Source organism: Poecilia latipinna, unplaced genomic scaffold, assembly GCF_001443285.1.
Source record: "Poecilia latipinna isolate Pla-1442-1.1 unplaced genomic scaffold, P_latipinna-1.0 Scaffold617, whole genome shotgun sequence".
In the NCBI taxonomy this organism is placed as follows: Eukaryota; Metazoa; Chordata; class Actinopteri; order Cyprinodontiformes; family Poeciliidae; genus Poecilia; species Poecilia latipinna.
In genome coordinates this window covers 319,737-334,914 of record NW_015113233.1, presented here as the reverse complement: position 1 = coordinate 334,914, position 15,178 = coordinate 319,737, and the positions used below count along the sequence as shown (strand labels likewise).

General features: G+C 36.9%; 2 protein-coding genes across 3 annotated transcripts; both read left to right on the top strand.

Annotated features, from left to right (window-relative positions):
- The first annotated feature begins 290 nt into the window (after positions 1 to 290).
- On the top strand, positions 291 to 6,477 carry LOC106953969 (G-protein coupled receptor family C group 6 member A-like). Of its 2 annotated transcripts, XM_015043134.1 has the most exons (5): positions 291 to 842; positions 2,101 to 2,859; positions 3,189 to 3,401; positions 3,476 to 3,593; positions 4,185 to 6,477. In XM_015043134.1, the coding sequence occupies exons 1-5, from the start codon at positions 498 to 500 to the stop codon at positions 5,114 to 5,116; spliced, it is 2,367 nt and encodes a 788-aa protein (XP_014898620.1). In that variant the 5' UTR covers positions 291 to 497; the 3' UTR covers positions 5,117 to 6,477. The 2 variants fall into 2 exon arrangements, with proteins under 2 accessions (XP_014898620.1, XP_014898621.1); XM_015043135.1 differs by lacking the exon at positions 3,189 to 3,401.
- Positions 6,478 to 8,596: 2,119 nt separating this feature from the next.
- Positions 8,597 to 14,777, top strand: LOC106953972 (G-protein coupled receptor family C group 6 member A-like). The gene is made up of 5 exons (XM_015043138.1): positions 8,597 to 8,875; positions 10,165 to 10,926; positions 11,307 to 11,519; positions 11,594 to 11,711; positions 11,939 to 14,777. The coding sequence occupies exons 1-5, from the start codon at positions 8,597 to 8,599 to the stop codon at positions 12,868 to 12,870; spliced, it is 2,304 nt and encodes a 767-aa protein (XP_014898624.1). The 3' UTR covers positions 12,871 to 14,777.
- The last annotated feature ends 401 nt before the right edge of the window (positions 14,778 to 15,178 follow it).

Here is a 15,178-nt window from a genome sequence, read left to right as displayed (position 1 = left end):
AGCAGGGGTACATTTATTTTTCAGACTGGTTTATGTGCAGAACCACTGTGATGATGACACGCAGTGAGGGTGATAAATCCGTAGAAGGATGATTTGAATTACCTTTCTACTTTAATGTCAGTATCCTGTACTAACAATATCAACAGAAAAGAGTCTGAGAATGCAAATGATCGACAACAGCATAGGCTGTTTTGGATCTTTATTAGATAAACATTTTCCAGGAACCAGCTGACAAGGAAGGGGACAGAAACCACAGCACACACATCTGATCAAACTGTGTGAGCACCATGTTTCTGTTGAAGCTACTTGTAACTTTTATGTGTGTGTTTCACTCTAGCACTAAAAATACAGATCTGCATGCGTATCTTTATGGGGACGTTATTATTGGAGGTCTTTTTCCCGTTCACGAAAAAACCAACAGAACAAAAGCTCCTGGTCCAATATCTTGTGAAGAGTAAGTATGCCCTCGACAAAAACTCAATTTACATAGCTAGAAAATGTACTGTTTATTTCATGCCTTCTTTTGCAGGTTTAGCATCCAAACATTCCTACGTACCCAAGTGATGATCTACTCTATCCAAGAGATAAACCAACGAACGCCGAGACTGCTGCCCAACCTCACCCTTGGATATGACATTTATGATACTTGTGGAGATGTCAGCCTCGCCATCAGAGCAACTCTGCAGCTGCTGAAGGACCAATCAGATCCTCAGAGGTGTCTCATACCTGCATCCATCAATTCCTCCTTGCCCGAACCTGAGACGAAGGTGGTTATTGGAGAGAGATACTCTGAGCTATCCATAGCAGTTGCAAGGGTACTTGCTCTACCATCAGTCACACAGGTTTGTCTCTCGCTTGCAACGCAATAAAATTAGACCATGAAAATTATTCAGATAAGTTCTTCTGTCCTTAGAATTTCATTTAGGATTTATGTAAAGTAAGACTAAAAAACCAACAAGTCTATCAGAAGGAAAAACATAATTTAAAAAGCTGCAACATTCTAGTTGCAAAGTTGTGCACACCCCTGAACTTTGATGAACCTATCTTTTTCTTATCTTCGTTATCTTTGGTTGGAGTCTATCAGCATCCCAGATTTTAACCTACGAATATTATTTGCAATGCCTTGCAAAAGTTCTGAAAAGTAGAAAGATTTAGAAAATTATGTGACAATATTTATGTCATGTTCAAATGGCTCCCTAGGCAACCCTGCAATTCTTTCTGTTCAGTTTATCTCTGAACTCTTGCTTGTTTGTTTCAAAATTATAAGTTTGAGCTTGTGAATTATCTTTGTTGATTTGTAGAACTGNAGAANAATACCCTTTTTCATCTTCAGCTCTCTTACAGTCATCTAAAGATTTTGGGGTAGAAGAGATTGGTAAATAAAGCTGTTCACAATTTCAGTGTCTGTTAGAAAACCAGGCCCGCACCACATGTGGGTATGGCATTCATTTGGTGATGAGTTTGTTTTTTATCCCAAATATACTTTTGTGAACTTATCCTTTAAGCTTGATTGTCTCAGTGTTGGATGGTAAATACAAAGCTGTATATTTTTTAGTAACTTCTTCTCAAACAATGTTTGTAGCCAAAGAATAAAAATTTTTATAAGGTAAAAATTAACCTTTTATAGCAGTGTTTCCCAACCCTGGTCCTCAAGGCACACTGTCCTACATGGTTTAGAGGTTTCCCTGCTTTAATGTGCCTGTTTCAGCTGATTGCAGTTCAGCAAACGCCTGTTAATCAGTCATCGATTGAAATCAGCTGGACTGAAGCAAGGAAATACCTAAAACATGCAGGGCAGTGTCCAGGGTTGGGAAACACTGTTTTATAGGATGACCGAGATTAATGAGTACGTTTTTTTTTTTTTACAAGTGAAAACTCAGACGGTGGTTAAACAAATGATCTTTTAAGGATGCACACACACTTAGATGTTATTCTTTAAATTTTTCCCTCAGACATATTTGCTCTTTTCTTTTTTTAGTTCAACTTTACAGGACATGTTTAAAAAATGTTCGATCATTGATATAAAATTGTATGGATTTTTACTTGTGTGTGTGTGAGAACCTTATCAATCTTTTTTCATTGCATTGCTGCTCTCCACAGATTAGCTATGCTTCAACCAGTGAGGAGCTCAGCATAAAATATAAGTTCCCCACCTTCCTGCGGACTGTTTCCAGTGACAAACATCAGACGAAAGCCATTTATGAGCTGGTGAAGAATTTTTCATGGCAATCAGTGGCCATTGTGGGAAGCACTGATGAATATGGGAAGTATGGAACCGATAGTCTCCGAGAGCTCTTCAGGGACAATAATATCTGTGTTGACTTTGTGGAGATTCTCCCTGATACCTTCAACAAAAACTGTTCAACGGCAAGACATCTGCTGGAAAAAATAGAAAATTCTACCGCTGAGGCCATCATCATGTTCACCAAAGACACCAACGTTCAAATCATCTTTGAAGCAGTTATTGAAAAAAATCTCAACAGAACCTGGATAGCAAGTGACACCTGGTCCACTTCTTCTACAATCTCTGAGATGAAAGGAATCAAAAGCATTGGTCCAGTTTTTGGTTTTATTTTTAGACAGAAGGAGGTGCCGGGCTTTAAAGATTACGTCACCTCAATGTTTAATGGAACTACAAACAACATTTTGAGTTATCAAGTTTTCACAAACGGCTCCAAAGATGACATGAAATGTAACTGCAAGAATAAGGCATCCGACCCAAGCTGTTTGTACTGCCACATTGACCATGATGAATCCTACAACATCTACATGGCTGTCCAGGTCATTGCTGAGGGCCTCAGAATCCTACTAAAATGTAACAATCAAAGCTGCGAACGGACCAAGTTTACTGCTGTTGAGGTAAAGTAAACAAGTTTCTGTGTTGAGTCATTCTTTACATATGATTTCAGGAGTACTTCATAGGCCCAGAGGATTGCTACCTACATCACACTGTAATTTCAACAATCACATTTTGCACATTCATCCTTGAGACAGACAGTCAACTTGCATAATTTCTGACATGGAGTATATAAATATCCCTGTATGAATCTATCTGGTGCCAGGTCCTTGCAAACTGAGTCACTTTGATAGCCATATCTGATCTGAATTAGAATAAATAAATTATAATATTGCATATATTTGAACCCCTATTTCATAAATAAATATTGGTCTAAAAATTGTCTCCACAGCTTTTTCATGTAATCAGGAATGTCAACATCACTGTGAATGACACAAATATCTACTTCGATGAAAACGGAGATCCCAGTTTGGGATACGACATATTGTTTTGGAACACATCTAAGTCCAAAGAAGGCGTTGAGAAAATAAAAATCGGAGAATACTGGCCAAATAAAAACATTTCATTTAACAAAGATGTGTCACAATGGAGAACCACTGGAAATGTAAGATGAAGATATATTAGTCAGTGAAATCAAGAGCTTGTGATCATATGCTAATCCTATTGTATCTTTTACAGGTCTCTGTTTTTAACTGCTTCAGAACATGTCAACCAGGACAAAGAATGAAATCACAAAATGGAAAATGCTGCTATAAATGTGTTAACTGTTCATCTCAAGAGTCTTCGTATGGAAATGGTCAGTGTTATCTTTTTACTATCTATGCTTACCATTTCTGCCTAAAGGTAGGAAACAGAAACATATAGTTTCCTCTGTACCCACTTTACTTGTGTGAGAAGCTCCTGTGTTATTTTATATCAGTGTATGTAGTCCTTTGACTAAATACACTTAAAAATGACGCTATTTTGCTTTAACAACATGGTCACGGAAAGAGCACCACACCTTTCTGCAGGCAGCCTCCTCTGTGAACAACGACGTTGCAATAATCATTCAGTAGTTTCATGTCATTTGACATTCGTAGTTATTTAATGAAGAATCAAACACATACAGGAATTTAGAGGATGTTAGTTTTCACTAATTCAGATTAGTTTACACTGAAATATGTTGTGTATTCCTCACACAGCAACACCAAAACGTTTATAATGAATAAAACATGAAATAACTCTTTGAATGATGTTTAGTAGTGTAGTGTCAATATGTATGGTCAAATATAAGGATGTCGTGATCCTTAGATGTTTGGCCTTGGAGCTTAAGTTTTCTGCTTTGATCAGTCTCTTTTTCACTTATATTTTGTTTTTATTTTCTTTCTGCCTTTGTCTCCCTTTGCAGACACTTCCTGCAAATCATGTGCCAATCACCAGTTCTCACCAGCAGACCATAGAAATACTTGTGTGAATAAAACTGATGAGTTTCTCGAGTGGTCAGACCCCTTCTCCGTCATTCTGATCACTGTGGCTGTCATTGCAATAATTGCTACGGTAGCTATTGCTGTCATCATCAGGATCAACTGTGGGACTCCCATTGTTAAGGCAATTGGAGGCTGCTTGTGTTTCCTGGAGGTGGTCTCGTTGCTCCTCGCCTTCTGCGTAATCTTCACCTTTATAGGAAAACCCACACCAAATTCCTGTGTAGGCATTCCTGTCTTTGGTATAAGTTTCTCTATCTGTATCTCCTGCATCCTGGCCAACTTAATTCAGATCTTAGTGGGTTTTAGCTTTGACCCAACAGTTTCATCCACAATTAAGAAACTTAATCATCCAGTTGCTGTGGTTGTCATCATCTCTGGTGTGCAGTTTGGTGTGTCGCTGGCTTGGTTAATCGTTCTCCCACATAGTCCTGTGGAAGTGCCAAAAGAATTCACAATATTGTACCAATGTAACATGTCCGAAGAGTCCAAAAAGTTTTTTGTAGCCACAATAGTCTACAACTCTTTCTGGGGCCTTGTGTGTTTTGTCTTTGCATTCAAAGGTAGACAGCTACCCGACATTTACAAAAATGCCTCATTGATCACAGTGAGCATGGTGCTGTTTTTAATCATATGGATTGTTTTCCTCCCAATTTATCTCACTTTGGAGGGAAAGTACAAACCAGCTATAAAAAGCGCAGCCATTTTGATCTCTTGCATCAGCATCCTTGGCTGTCACTTGGCCCCCAAGTGTTACATTATGTTGTTCAGGAAAGAGATTAATAATCAGAATGCTATCAGTGAATATATTAGGAAACATTATGAGAGGAAGGATTTGTCCGTGATATCGTCATGATTATCCATGCTTGGTTGTAGATTAATTGCAAAATAATACAATTGGAATCAGATAGTGGGATACTATGTATGCAAAAAAAACAACAACATTAAATCAGTCCAATTTATGCCAATTTTAGGGCGGAAAAATTAAATTATTTGTATCTAGTAAATGCAGAAAAAAGAAGCAGGACCCTTTGGTTGTCATAAATATTGGATTCTAAGGCACTGAAACTAACCAATTCATACATTTACAGCTTATTGTTGTATTGTTGCTTTTCCAACATTGACAAATTGAAATCTGGAAGAGACTTCATATTCTGTTCCAGATGGGGTAATACTATTTTGTTATTACCCCCAACAAAATGGCAATAAGTATGTTTTATTGTAAATACATTGGCAAACATAATCAATAAACAGCTGGTTTGTAATGTAATTTGTATGCATAAAACTACTGTTTTAACATGAACATTTATTTTAATATAGAATATTTCATACCACTGCTATAATTTAATTTCATTTGCTAAAGTTGAGTGCAGTGAAATGGCAAATGAAAAGCCTTTGCTTAAGGGAGTAGTCGCTTTTTAAAATGAGGTTGTTTTAAATCTGCTTATAAATGTTTTTTTATTAGAAGTTAAAATGTTATAACAGTGTCACCTGTATCATTTGAAAAATATGTTTTGTGTTTTAAACCCTACTTAGCACCTGAAATAAATATCGAATGAGCTAAACATATGCAAAGATGTACATAAAGGTTGACTTTGAAAAATAAACATTGAGCTTGTGGGTAATGGGAAGGGGAGTGGGGGGAAAACAGATTCTTATGCATTTACTATTTCTATCTATAAAATCACAGCCATTTATAATCAAAGGTGTTTCTTTTGGAGTAACAGCTGGATATGTTATCATGCCTTCAATCAGATGAATTATAGCAGGATTAACATTTTGACAATTTTCATTTAATTCAATTTCACTACATGTCTATGTTTTGATAAAATCATCATAGCATAAAAAGCTACCATCTTCTTCATGAGCTGTAGAACACCTTGGTTGGAAAGTTGCTTTTGTTGTTCCAAATCAGGATCAAATGTCATGAAATAGACAGTGGTCATTGGTCCATCCAGGCTAGGTCACCAGTCCAAAGCAGGGCAACATGGACACACAGGACAAACAACATTGCACATACTCATGTCTAAAGACAATTTAGAGACCAATTATCCTAACAGTGATGTTTCTTGATTTTTGAAACCTGAAAATAAAAATAAAATGGTGGTTCTTTCAAAATGATGGGAAATTTGCTGTAGTAGATAATGTTTGTGCCATTATAAATGCCACTATGAATGTGCTGTGCTTCCTGTAAATAAATGAGAAATTTTGCTGGCATGAACTCTGATGTGTGATTTCTTCCTCAGCAGAGATCTTACATGAAACAGTCAAGCACCGTAAAGTAGCTCATTTGGTATTGACAATCTGGTTTATGGAACCAGAGGTCATGAGCAATCGGCTGATGACCTCTTAGTGGCTCAAAACATGTTTTATTTAGCTAGACTGAGGGGGAAATGGCTCTTTGGATTGTAAAGGTTGCAAACCCTGATCTATTTTATTTGTATAATCTATATTATAATCTAAATATAAGGTGCAAAATTCAATTCTAACACATTTCCTAGTTTTACTCATGTTAAGAGAGGTTCAGTCCCTGCGATGCTTCTAATGGTTGTTGTAGAATCTCCAGGAGGCTGCAAGGAACTGGATTGTGTAGCTTTGTGCTTAGAGCCATGAAACAGGAATGTATTGCTACCAGCTTTGCAAATGAAGAACAGGGAGTATGAGTACACCATATGAAGCCTATTGAGGGAAAAATAAACTAGTGAAACAGGCCTATGTAGCATCCAAAAATAGTTGAGTTTTATTATTTTTGAAAGGGGCGGTATTATGTATTTTCCTAGCAGATGGTGCCATTTTATAGCACAATTAACTAACATTGTTACCTCCTGTTGTTAAATAATTGCTGTACCAAACATAACCTAAAAGAAATTTGATTTCAAAACCTGATGTGTTGAAATTAGCATCTTATTCCTGGCATCCGTGAGAAGCTCCTGCATTTTCCAGCACTCTGCCTTCAGCAAGTCGTCACAACAATACTTCTTATGTTGTTAACAATTGTTGGACTGAGAAGTAGTTCCTCTGATGGACTCAGCAGACGTGCAGTTTACACCAGGTGTTTGCAAATTGCTGCCGTCACTAGTCTGGTGTAGCTGAGTGTAAAAGATTAGGAGGCATGGTTTGTGAGGAGGAAGCTCGGCTTGGCGACTGCTGTGGAAATGGACATTGCTTTTGTGAAAGCAAACATTTAGGCAAATGCTAGTGGCTGCAAGGGGAAGTCAAAAGGGATACATTCTGGACAGGTCGCCAGGCCATCACTGTGCAACACAGAGACAGACAGGACAAACAATCATGCATGTACTCACCCACCGAGACCAATCCAACAGAGGACAGAGTGCCCAGAGAGAAATCACTCATGCTCTGGGAGAACATGCAGACTCCATGCAGAAAGACCCCGGGAATCGAACCCAGAAGCCCTTCTTGCTGCAAGACAACAGTGCTACCAACTGCAACACTGTGCAGTTGGTAGTACTGTTGCACTGGTTACAAAACTATGTGTGGCAGTAAAGTAACAACTGCAAGTCAGTGTAATGGTGGTGGCAGCATCCTGCTGTCTGGATGTCTTTTTTACTCTGGCTACTGGGAGTTGATAGTAAGATGGATGGAGGGAAATGCAAAGCAGTCCTGGACAAAATGTGTTTTAGGATTTGATAGGCTTGAGATGGATTTATTTTCCAGAAGAATAAAAACATTGACCTGTTAAATCAAAAGAGCATTGTATGAAGCATGCTGCCCTCTCATGAGGATTAGTGCAAACTACAGCAGGGATGTAGTTTGCACTACATCCCTGCTGTGCAAAGATGAATGCCTTTACTGTTCATGTGATAAACAACTGTCACGATGACTTGCAGTAAGAATAATCTGCAAATGAATTCGTCTTTGTGAGTGATTCAAATCACCTCTCTACTTTCGTGTCTGTATCTTATTCTAATGATATCAGTGGAAATGTGTCTGACGATGCAAATGATCCAGATCAGTAGGCAAACCCTATATGTGAAGGGCTTTCCAGGAGAAAGCTCACACTGCAGGAGTTGAAAGCACAGCCTGTACGTCTGATTCAACCATGTTTCTGTTGAAGCTACTTGTAACTTTCATGAGTGTGTTTCACTTCAGCTCTGAAAATACTGATCTGCATGCGTACCTTGATGGGGACGTTATTATTGGAGGCCTTTTTCCCGTTCACGAAAAAACCAACAGAACAAAAGCTCCTGGTCCAATATCTTGTGAAGAGTAAGTATGCCCTCGACAAAAACTCAATTTACATAGCTAGAAAATGTACTGTTTATTTCATGCCTTCTTTTGCAGGTTTAGCATCCAAACATTCCTACGTACCCAAGTGATGATCTACTCTATCCAAGAAATAAACCAACGAACGCCGAGACTGCTGCCCAACCTCACCCTTGGATATGACATTTATGATACTTGTGGAGATGTCAGCCTCGCCATCAGAGCAACTTTGCAGCTGCTGAAGGACCAATCAGATCCTCAGAGGTGTCTCATACCTGCATCCATCAATTCCTCCTTGCCCGAACCTGAGACGAAGGTGGTTATTGGAGAGGCATTCTCTGAGGTATCCGTAGCAGTTGCAAGGGTACTTGCTCTACCATCAGTCACACAGGTTTGTCTCTTGCTAAGTTTTATATGCTATGCAACATCCATTTAAATGTAAATATATCAATTTGATACATACCAGATCATGACACTGAAATTCAATCAAATAAGATTGTGATAATTCTTCAAATAACTGTTTCCACTTTTAATGTTTCACGTATCTCGTCAGACATGAATAAACAAATCTGAAAGAAAAATATGACTTATAACAACTTGCAATATTGTAGTTGCAAAGGTATGCATACCTGTAAGCCAAAACATGATTCAGTTTTGACTCCAGGTTTTCTTTGGTTTGAGTCTGTCAGCATCCCACATTTGGACCTATGAATATTATCAAAAATATTTCACATTTTGGAAAAACGTTTTTATTGTGACCCCACACATTTTCTGTAAGATTTACCTCTGAATTCTGACTTGGTCATTCCAAGACTATAAAGTTTGTTCTTGTGAATTCATTATTATTATTATTATTAGTTGAATGTCTGCTTGTGGTACTGAAAAAACAATATCGGTCAGCTTTCTAGCACTCATCTAAAGATTTGGGGGTAAAACTGACTTTACCTCCAAATCTTTGCTGTTCATGATTTCATTCTCTTTATAAAAACAGCTATATGAAATAAAGCCCCCATTGTGTTTCATAGTTTGGAAGATATTCTTTCATCCTGGCCATTGCCTTCCTGTGTAACTCTGTTCAGTCTGAGCGTTCTCCTCTTGACTCTGATTGTCTCTGGTAGATTTTTTATTGGGACAATCAGCGAACAGAAGGAGAAGTTGTGAACGACAGCGTCAATTTTTTGTGCTGTTTTAGAATTGTAGTCTGTCAGTAGTTTTATCAATTCCAGACTACATTTCTACATTGGCCAATCCATGTTGGTCACGCATCCAGATATTGTACGAAACAAATAGTGTAGAACAAGTGACTGTTTTTTATATCACCCTCAGAGTCTTTTTTGCTGTCCTTTGTTGTTTTCATGCCAAACATACCTTTCAGGCTTCAGGTAGCCGAGGGCAGGTGTTTTACCCATGAGAACTCAAACAGTGATTCAGCAAAAAAAAAAAAAATAAATAAAAATTAAGGCTGCGCACACTTACACAACCAGGTTATTATTGCTTTTTTCTTCTTTACATTTTTCCCTCAGACAGATTTCCTTGTTTTTTTTTGGGTTGAACTGTAAAGGATACCTGTCATATTAAAGGTGAAAAGAAAATGTCAATCATTTTTGGGAAATGCATGAATTTTTACATGGATGTGCAGACTTTTTACATCTTTTTTCATTGCATTGCTGCTCTCCACAGATTAGCTATGCTTCAACCAGTGAGCAGCTCAGTTTAAAATATAAGTTCCCCACCTTCCTGCGGACTGTTTCCAGTGACAAACATCAGACGAAAGCCATTTATGAGCTGGTGAAGAATTTTTCATGGCAATCAGTGGCCATTGTGGGAAGCATTGATGGATATGGGAAGTATGGAACCGATAGTCTCATGCAGCTCTTCAGGGACAATAATATCTGTGTTGACTTTGTGGAGATTCTCCCTGATACCTTTGACAAAAACTGTTCAACGGCAAGACATCTGTTGGAAAAAATAGAAAATTCTACCGCTGAGGCCATCATCATGTTCACCAAAGAGATCAATGTTTGTATCATCCTTGAAGCAGTTATTGAAAAAAATCTCAACAGAACCTGGATAGCAAGTGACACCTGGTCCACTTCTTCTACAATCTCTGAGATGAAAGGAATCAAAAGCATTGGTCCAGTTTTTGGTTTTATTTTTAGACAGAAGGAGGTGCCGGGCTTTAAAGATTACGTCACCTCAATGTTTAATGGAACTACAAACAACATTTTGAGTTATTATCAAGTTTTCACAAACAGCTCCAAAGATGACATGAAATGTAACTGCAAGAATAAGGCATCCGACCCAAGCTGTTTGTACTGCCACATTGACCATGATGAATCCTACAACATCTACATGGCTGTCCAGGTCATTGCTGAGGGCCTCAGAATCCTACTAAAATGTAACAATCAAAGCTGCGAACGGACCAAGTTTACTGCTGTTGAGGTAAAGTAAACAAGTTTCTGTGTTGAGTCATTCTTTACAAATTACTTTTTATATGTTTGGTTGTGATTATTAGCCAAACAAAGTTTAAAACGTACCTTTTGTTTTGCAGCAAACATCTATCTTTTTATTATTAATATTGCCTGTACAGGTAGTTTTGCACATTTGTCCTCAAGACAGTCAAATTACGCAATGTTCTGACACGTATAATCTCTGCTGCCAAGTCCTTGCATAATTTGAATTAATTTGATACCCATAACTAAACTGTATTATAGTAAATTAATAATGATATTGGACAAGTCTATGGGGTCTGTTTTTGTCTGTACGTATATTTAAACTGCAACTTCATAACAAGTAAATCAGCCTAAAAATTGTCTCCACAGCTTTTTCATGTAATCAGGAATATCAACATCACTGTGAATGACACAAATATCTACTTCGATGAAAACGGAGATCCCAGTTTGGGATACGACATATTGTTTTGGAACACATCTAAGTCCAAAGAAGGCGTTGAGAAAATAAAAATCGGAGAATACTGGCCAAATAAAAACATTTCATTTAACAAAGATGTGTCCCAATGGAGAACCACTGGAAATGTAAGATGAATATATATTAGTCAGTAAAATAAACAGCTTGTGATCATATGCTAATCCTATTGACTCTTTTACAGGTCTCTGTTTTTAACTGCTCCAGAACATGTCAACCAGGACAAAGAATGGAATTACTAAAAGAAAAATGCTGCTATGGATGTGTCGACTGTTCATCTCAAGAGTATTCAAATGGAAATGGTCAGTGTTATATTTGCTATCTGTTTTGTTTTTGCCTAAAATACAATTTTATCCTCTCTTACTTTATTTGCCATCAGTTTGAGGCCATTAGCTCAGAAGCACTTGGTTTGTATCAAGATAATGATCCAAAGCGTACAATAGTACCCCTTCTTTTTCCCAGTCTCAGGAAAATACAGCAAATAATTTTCTTTGCTTTTTATATTCTTTCTCTTTGTCTTCTTCTGCAGATACTTTTTGCAGACAATGTGAAAAGTACCAGTTCTCACCAGCAGACCATAGAAATACTTGTGTGAATAAAACTGATGAGTTTCTCAAGTGGTCAGACCCCTTCTCCATCATTCTGATCACGACAGCTGCTATTGCAATAATTGCTACTGCAGTGATTGCTATCGTCATTGGCCTCAACTGTGGGACTCCCATTGTTAAGGCAATTGGAGGCTGCCTGTGTTATGTGGAGATGGCCTCCTTGCTCCTCGGCTTTTGCACAACCTTCACCTTTATAGGAAAACCCACACCAAATTCCTGTGTAGGCATTCCTGTCTTTGGTATAAGTTTCTCCCTCTGTATCTCCTGCATTCTGGCCAACTTAATTCAGATCCTGTTAGGTTTTAGCTTTGACCCAAGGGTTGGCTCTAAGATTAAGAAACTTAATCATCCAGTTGCTGTGGTTGTCATCATCTCTGGTGTACAGTTGGGTGTATCCTTGGCTTGGTTAATTGTTCTCCCACGTCTTCCTTCAGTGGAACAGAAAGAGTCCACAATATTGTACCAATGTAACATGTGCGAAGAGTCCAAAAAGTTCTTTGCTGCCACAATAGTCTACAACTCTTTCTGGGGCCTTGTGTGTTTTGTCTTTGCATTCAAAGGTAGACAGCTACCCGACATTTACAAAAATGCCTCATTGATCACAGTGAGCATGGTGCTGTTTTTAATCATATGGATTGTTTTCCTTCCAATTTATCTCACTTTGGATGGAAAGTACAAACCGGCTATAAGCAGTGCAGCCATTCTGATCTCTTGCATCAGCATCCTTGGCTGTCACTTGGCCCCCAAGTGTTACATTATGTTGTTCAGGAAAGAGATTAATAATCAGAATGCTATCAGTGAATATATTAGGAAACATTATGAGAGGAAGGACTTGTCCGTGATATCGTCATGATTATCCATTCTTTTGAAATTTGGTCTTGTCTTTGTTATAGATGAATTGCAAAATAATATATTTGAATCCAAACATGCACTGTATGTAAAGACAAAGTCAAACTTTTCTTCTCATTGTTTGACATTAAAGCAGACCAAAAGTTAGGCAAGCTAAGTAGAGAACTTTACTAAATATCTAAAGTGAAAGACGGAAGGAGGTACTCTATCAATATGGACTAAAATGCCATTCAAAGAGTAAAAATCTGACAAAAGTGACAGAAGTTTAGTCTGACATAACAGACAGTGAGAAACAAAGGTGACATCTTTTGGGACAGGAAATTTTCATGAACGCTATTGTACTGTTAAAATAATCAATTGGAAAAAAAAAAGGTCCTTCTCTTACCCCTATTGAAATTTGGCAGTTGCCTTTGGTAAAATTTCAGGTGCCAGAAGACAGGAACTGAGTTTGAAAAGTAGGAAAAAATCATATAAAAACAACTTGGTTGCAGTAAATATGTGGAAAATGTTGTAGAGGACTATTTTATTTAGATCCATGCATTTATGGCTGATTGTTCTATAAGTTTTTTCAACATTAAGTGAGAAATTGAAAGCCTGAACTTTCTGAGTAATCACAAAAATAACCTTCAAACAAATGGTAACATATAAATTACCAACAAATGTAATGAGTACACTTTGGTTTAAATGCATTGTACATGCATATAAATATAGCTTAGAATATTTCATGCCATTTACATTATTTCTTCTCATTTGCCAACTCTGTGACTGCAGTCATCTTTCCTTTCCATCAGCAAATAAAATATCCTAATGAGAGAAACTCACAGTTTTTAAAATCTGGTTTAAAACTGCTGACAAATGTTAATTTTTGATATTATGACACAGTTTCACTCATATGGTGTAAATTTAAATCTGTTGTGTTATAAAATCTATTTAGCACCTCAAATAATGAAAGCAAAACCTAAAAGTTTACAGACATGTACAAAAAAAGTTAACTTTGACAAATAGATTAGTTTAATTTTAATTTAATCATAAATCACCTGGTTTTCACAAAATTAGGCCACCTGTAATTACGCTGTATCACAGTTTACTCATCTAATCACACTTTATTTTTTAGCTATTATTTACAACAATTTGCATGAAATGTGTAAAGGGAAAGCCCAAGGCCAGTGAAATGAATTCTTAATCAGAGCAAACGGTGGCAAAGCTAAAACACTGCTTTTCCTTAGCAGAACCTATTATTTTTTGTATATTTTAACATAAATTTCTCTTGTACAGAGTTTTGTGATTTTATGTCTGTCAAAAGCACTTTATAAATGAACTTTTATTACTTACTAAAAACTTAAGTAACTAATCTAAACTGAAGGAGATGGAGCATTCTTTGCCTGGTGAAGAAGCAAAAAATATGTTTGCATCTTTAAAGTTGTATATATTTTGTTGAGCAAACAAACTCTCCAAAACTGTTTTTGTGATTTCATGGCACGCTAACTACATGGGAAAAAATATAAAATGCAAAACACGTGGGCAGAGTAAATGTAATTGTGGAAGCATGCTTCCTCTTTCTATATAATACCATGTGCAGAAAGCTTGTATTTGACTATCAAATCTAGCTCACATTTTCACTCGAAAAACAAAGCCAAAACATTCTCCTCTCCTGGGAGGTATTCATGCCTGAAAGGATTTAGGTCAAAACGTATTTATTTATTCTGCTGTTGGGAATCTCAGGGATAGGTATTGTAAATATCTTCTGCTGCAAATGACAGATAAATGTTATATTTACCCAGAATAATATGAAGTTGGACTAATTTCACACTTTCATCTGTATTGTTATTCTTTGTGCTTTCAAATATTTTTGCTATTGGGAATAAGGGCATTGGTGTACCTATTTTTTCTGTAATATGTCAATAAGTATGGAATAAGAAGGCTTCTTGTTCAAAAGGATGAATTAAAGCTTTTACATGACGCTGTTTTTGTGAGTAGGCTGGGTTTTTAATTATTTTTTTATTCCATATTCATTCATCTGCAACATTACCAGACTCTAATGACTCTCCAAAATACACCATTTGCTGCATGTCTAATTTTCTCAATGATTAAAGCACCAGCAAGAGGATGCTAGAGTAAAAAATAATTTAAATAGCAAAAGAATGTTCCTTCCCAAACAATTTAAAGATAAATTGTTTTAATCTTAAATATAGAAAAAATATTTGAAAATAATTTTAAATGTGTAAATTATTAGATATCATTTCAGTGATTCTTGAGAATAGGGACAAAACAGGTCCTATGGATAAAGCACAAAATTTGAATAAAATATACAC

Coding starts and splice junctions, on each gene's coding strand:
- LOC106953969 (XM_015043134.1), top strand. CDS start 498: ATGTACTGTTTATTTCATGCCTTCTTTTGCAGGTTTAGCATCCAAACA. Junction 3,402..3,475: donor AATGGAGAACCACTGGAAAT/GTAAGATGAAGA, acceptor TATCTTTTACAG/GTCTCTGTTTTTAACTGCTT. Junction 3,594..4,184: donor AGAGTCTTCGTATGGAAATG/GTCAGTGTTATC, acceptor CTCCCTTTGCAG/ACACTTCCTGCAAATCATGT.
- LOC106953972 (XM_015043138.1), top strand. CDS start 8,597: ATGATCTACTCTATCCAAGAAATAAACCAACGAACGCCGAGACTGCTG. Junction 11,520..11,593: donor AATGGAGAACCACTGGAAAT/GTAAGATGAATA, acceptor ACTCTTTTACAG/GTCTCTGTTTTTAACTGCTC. Junction 11,712..11,938: donor AGAGTATTCAAATGGAAATG/GTCAGTGTTATA, acceptor CTTCTTCTGCAG/ATACTTTTTGCAGACAATGT.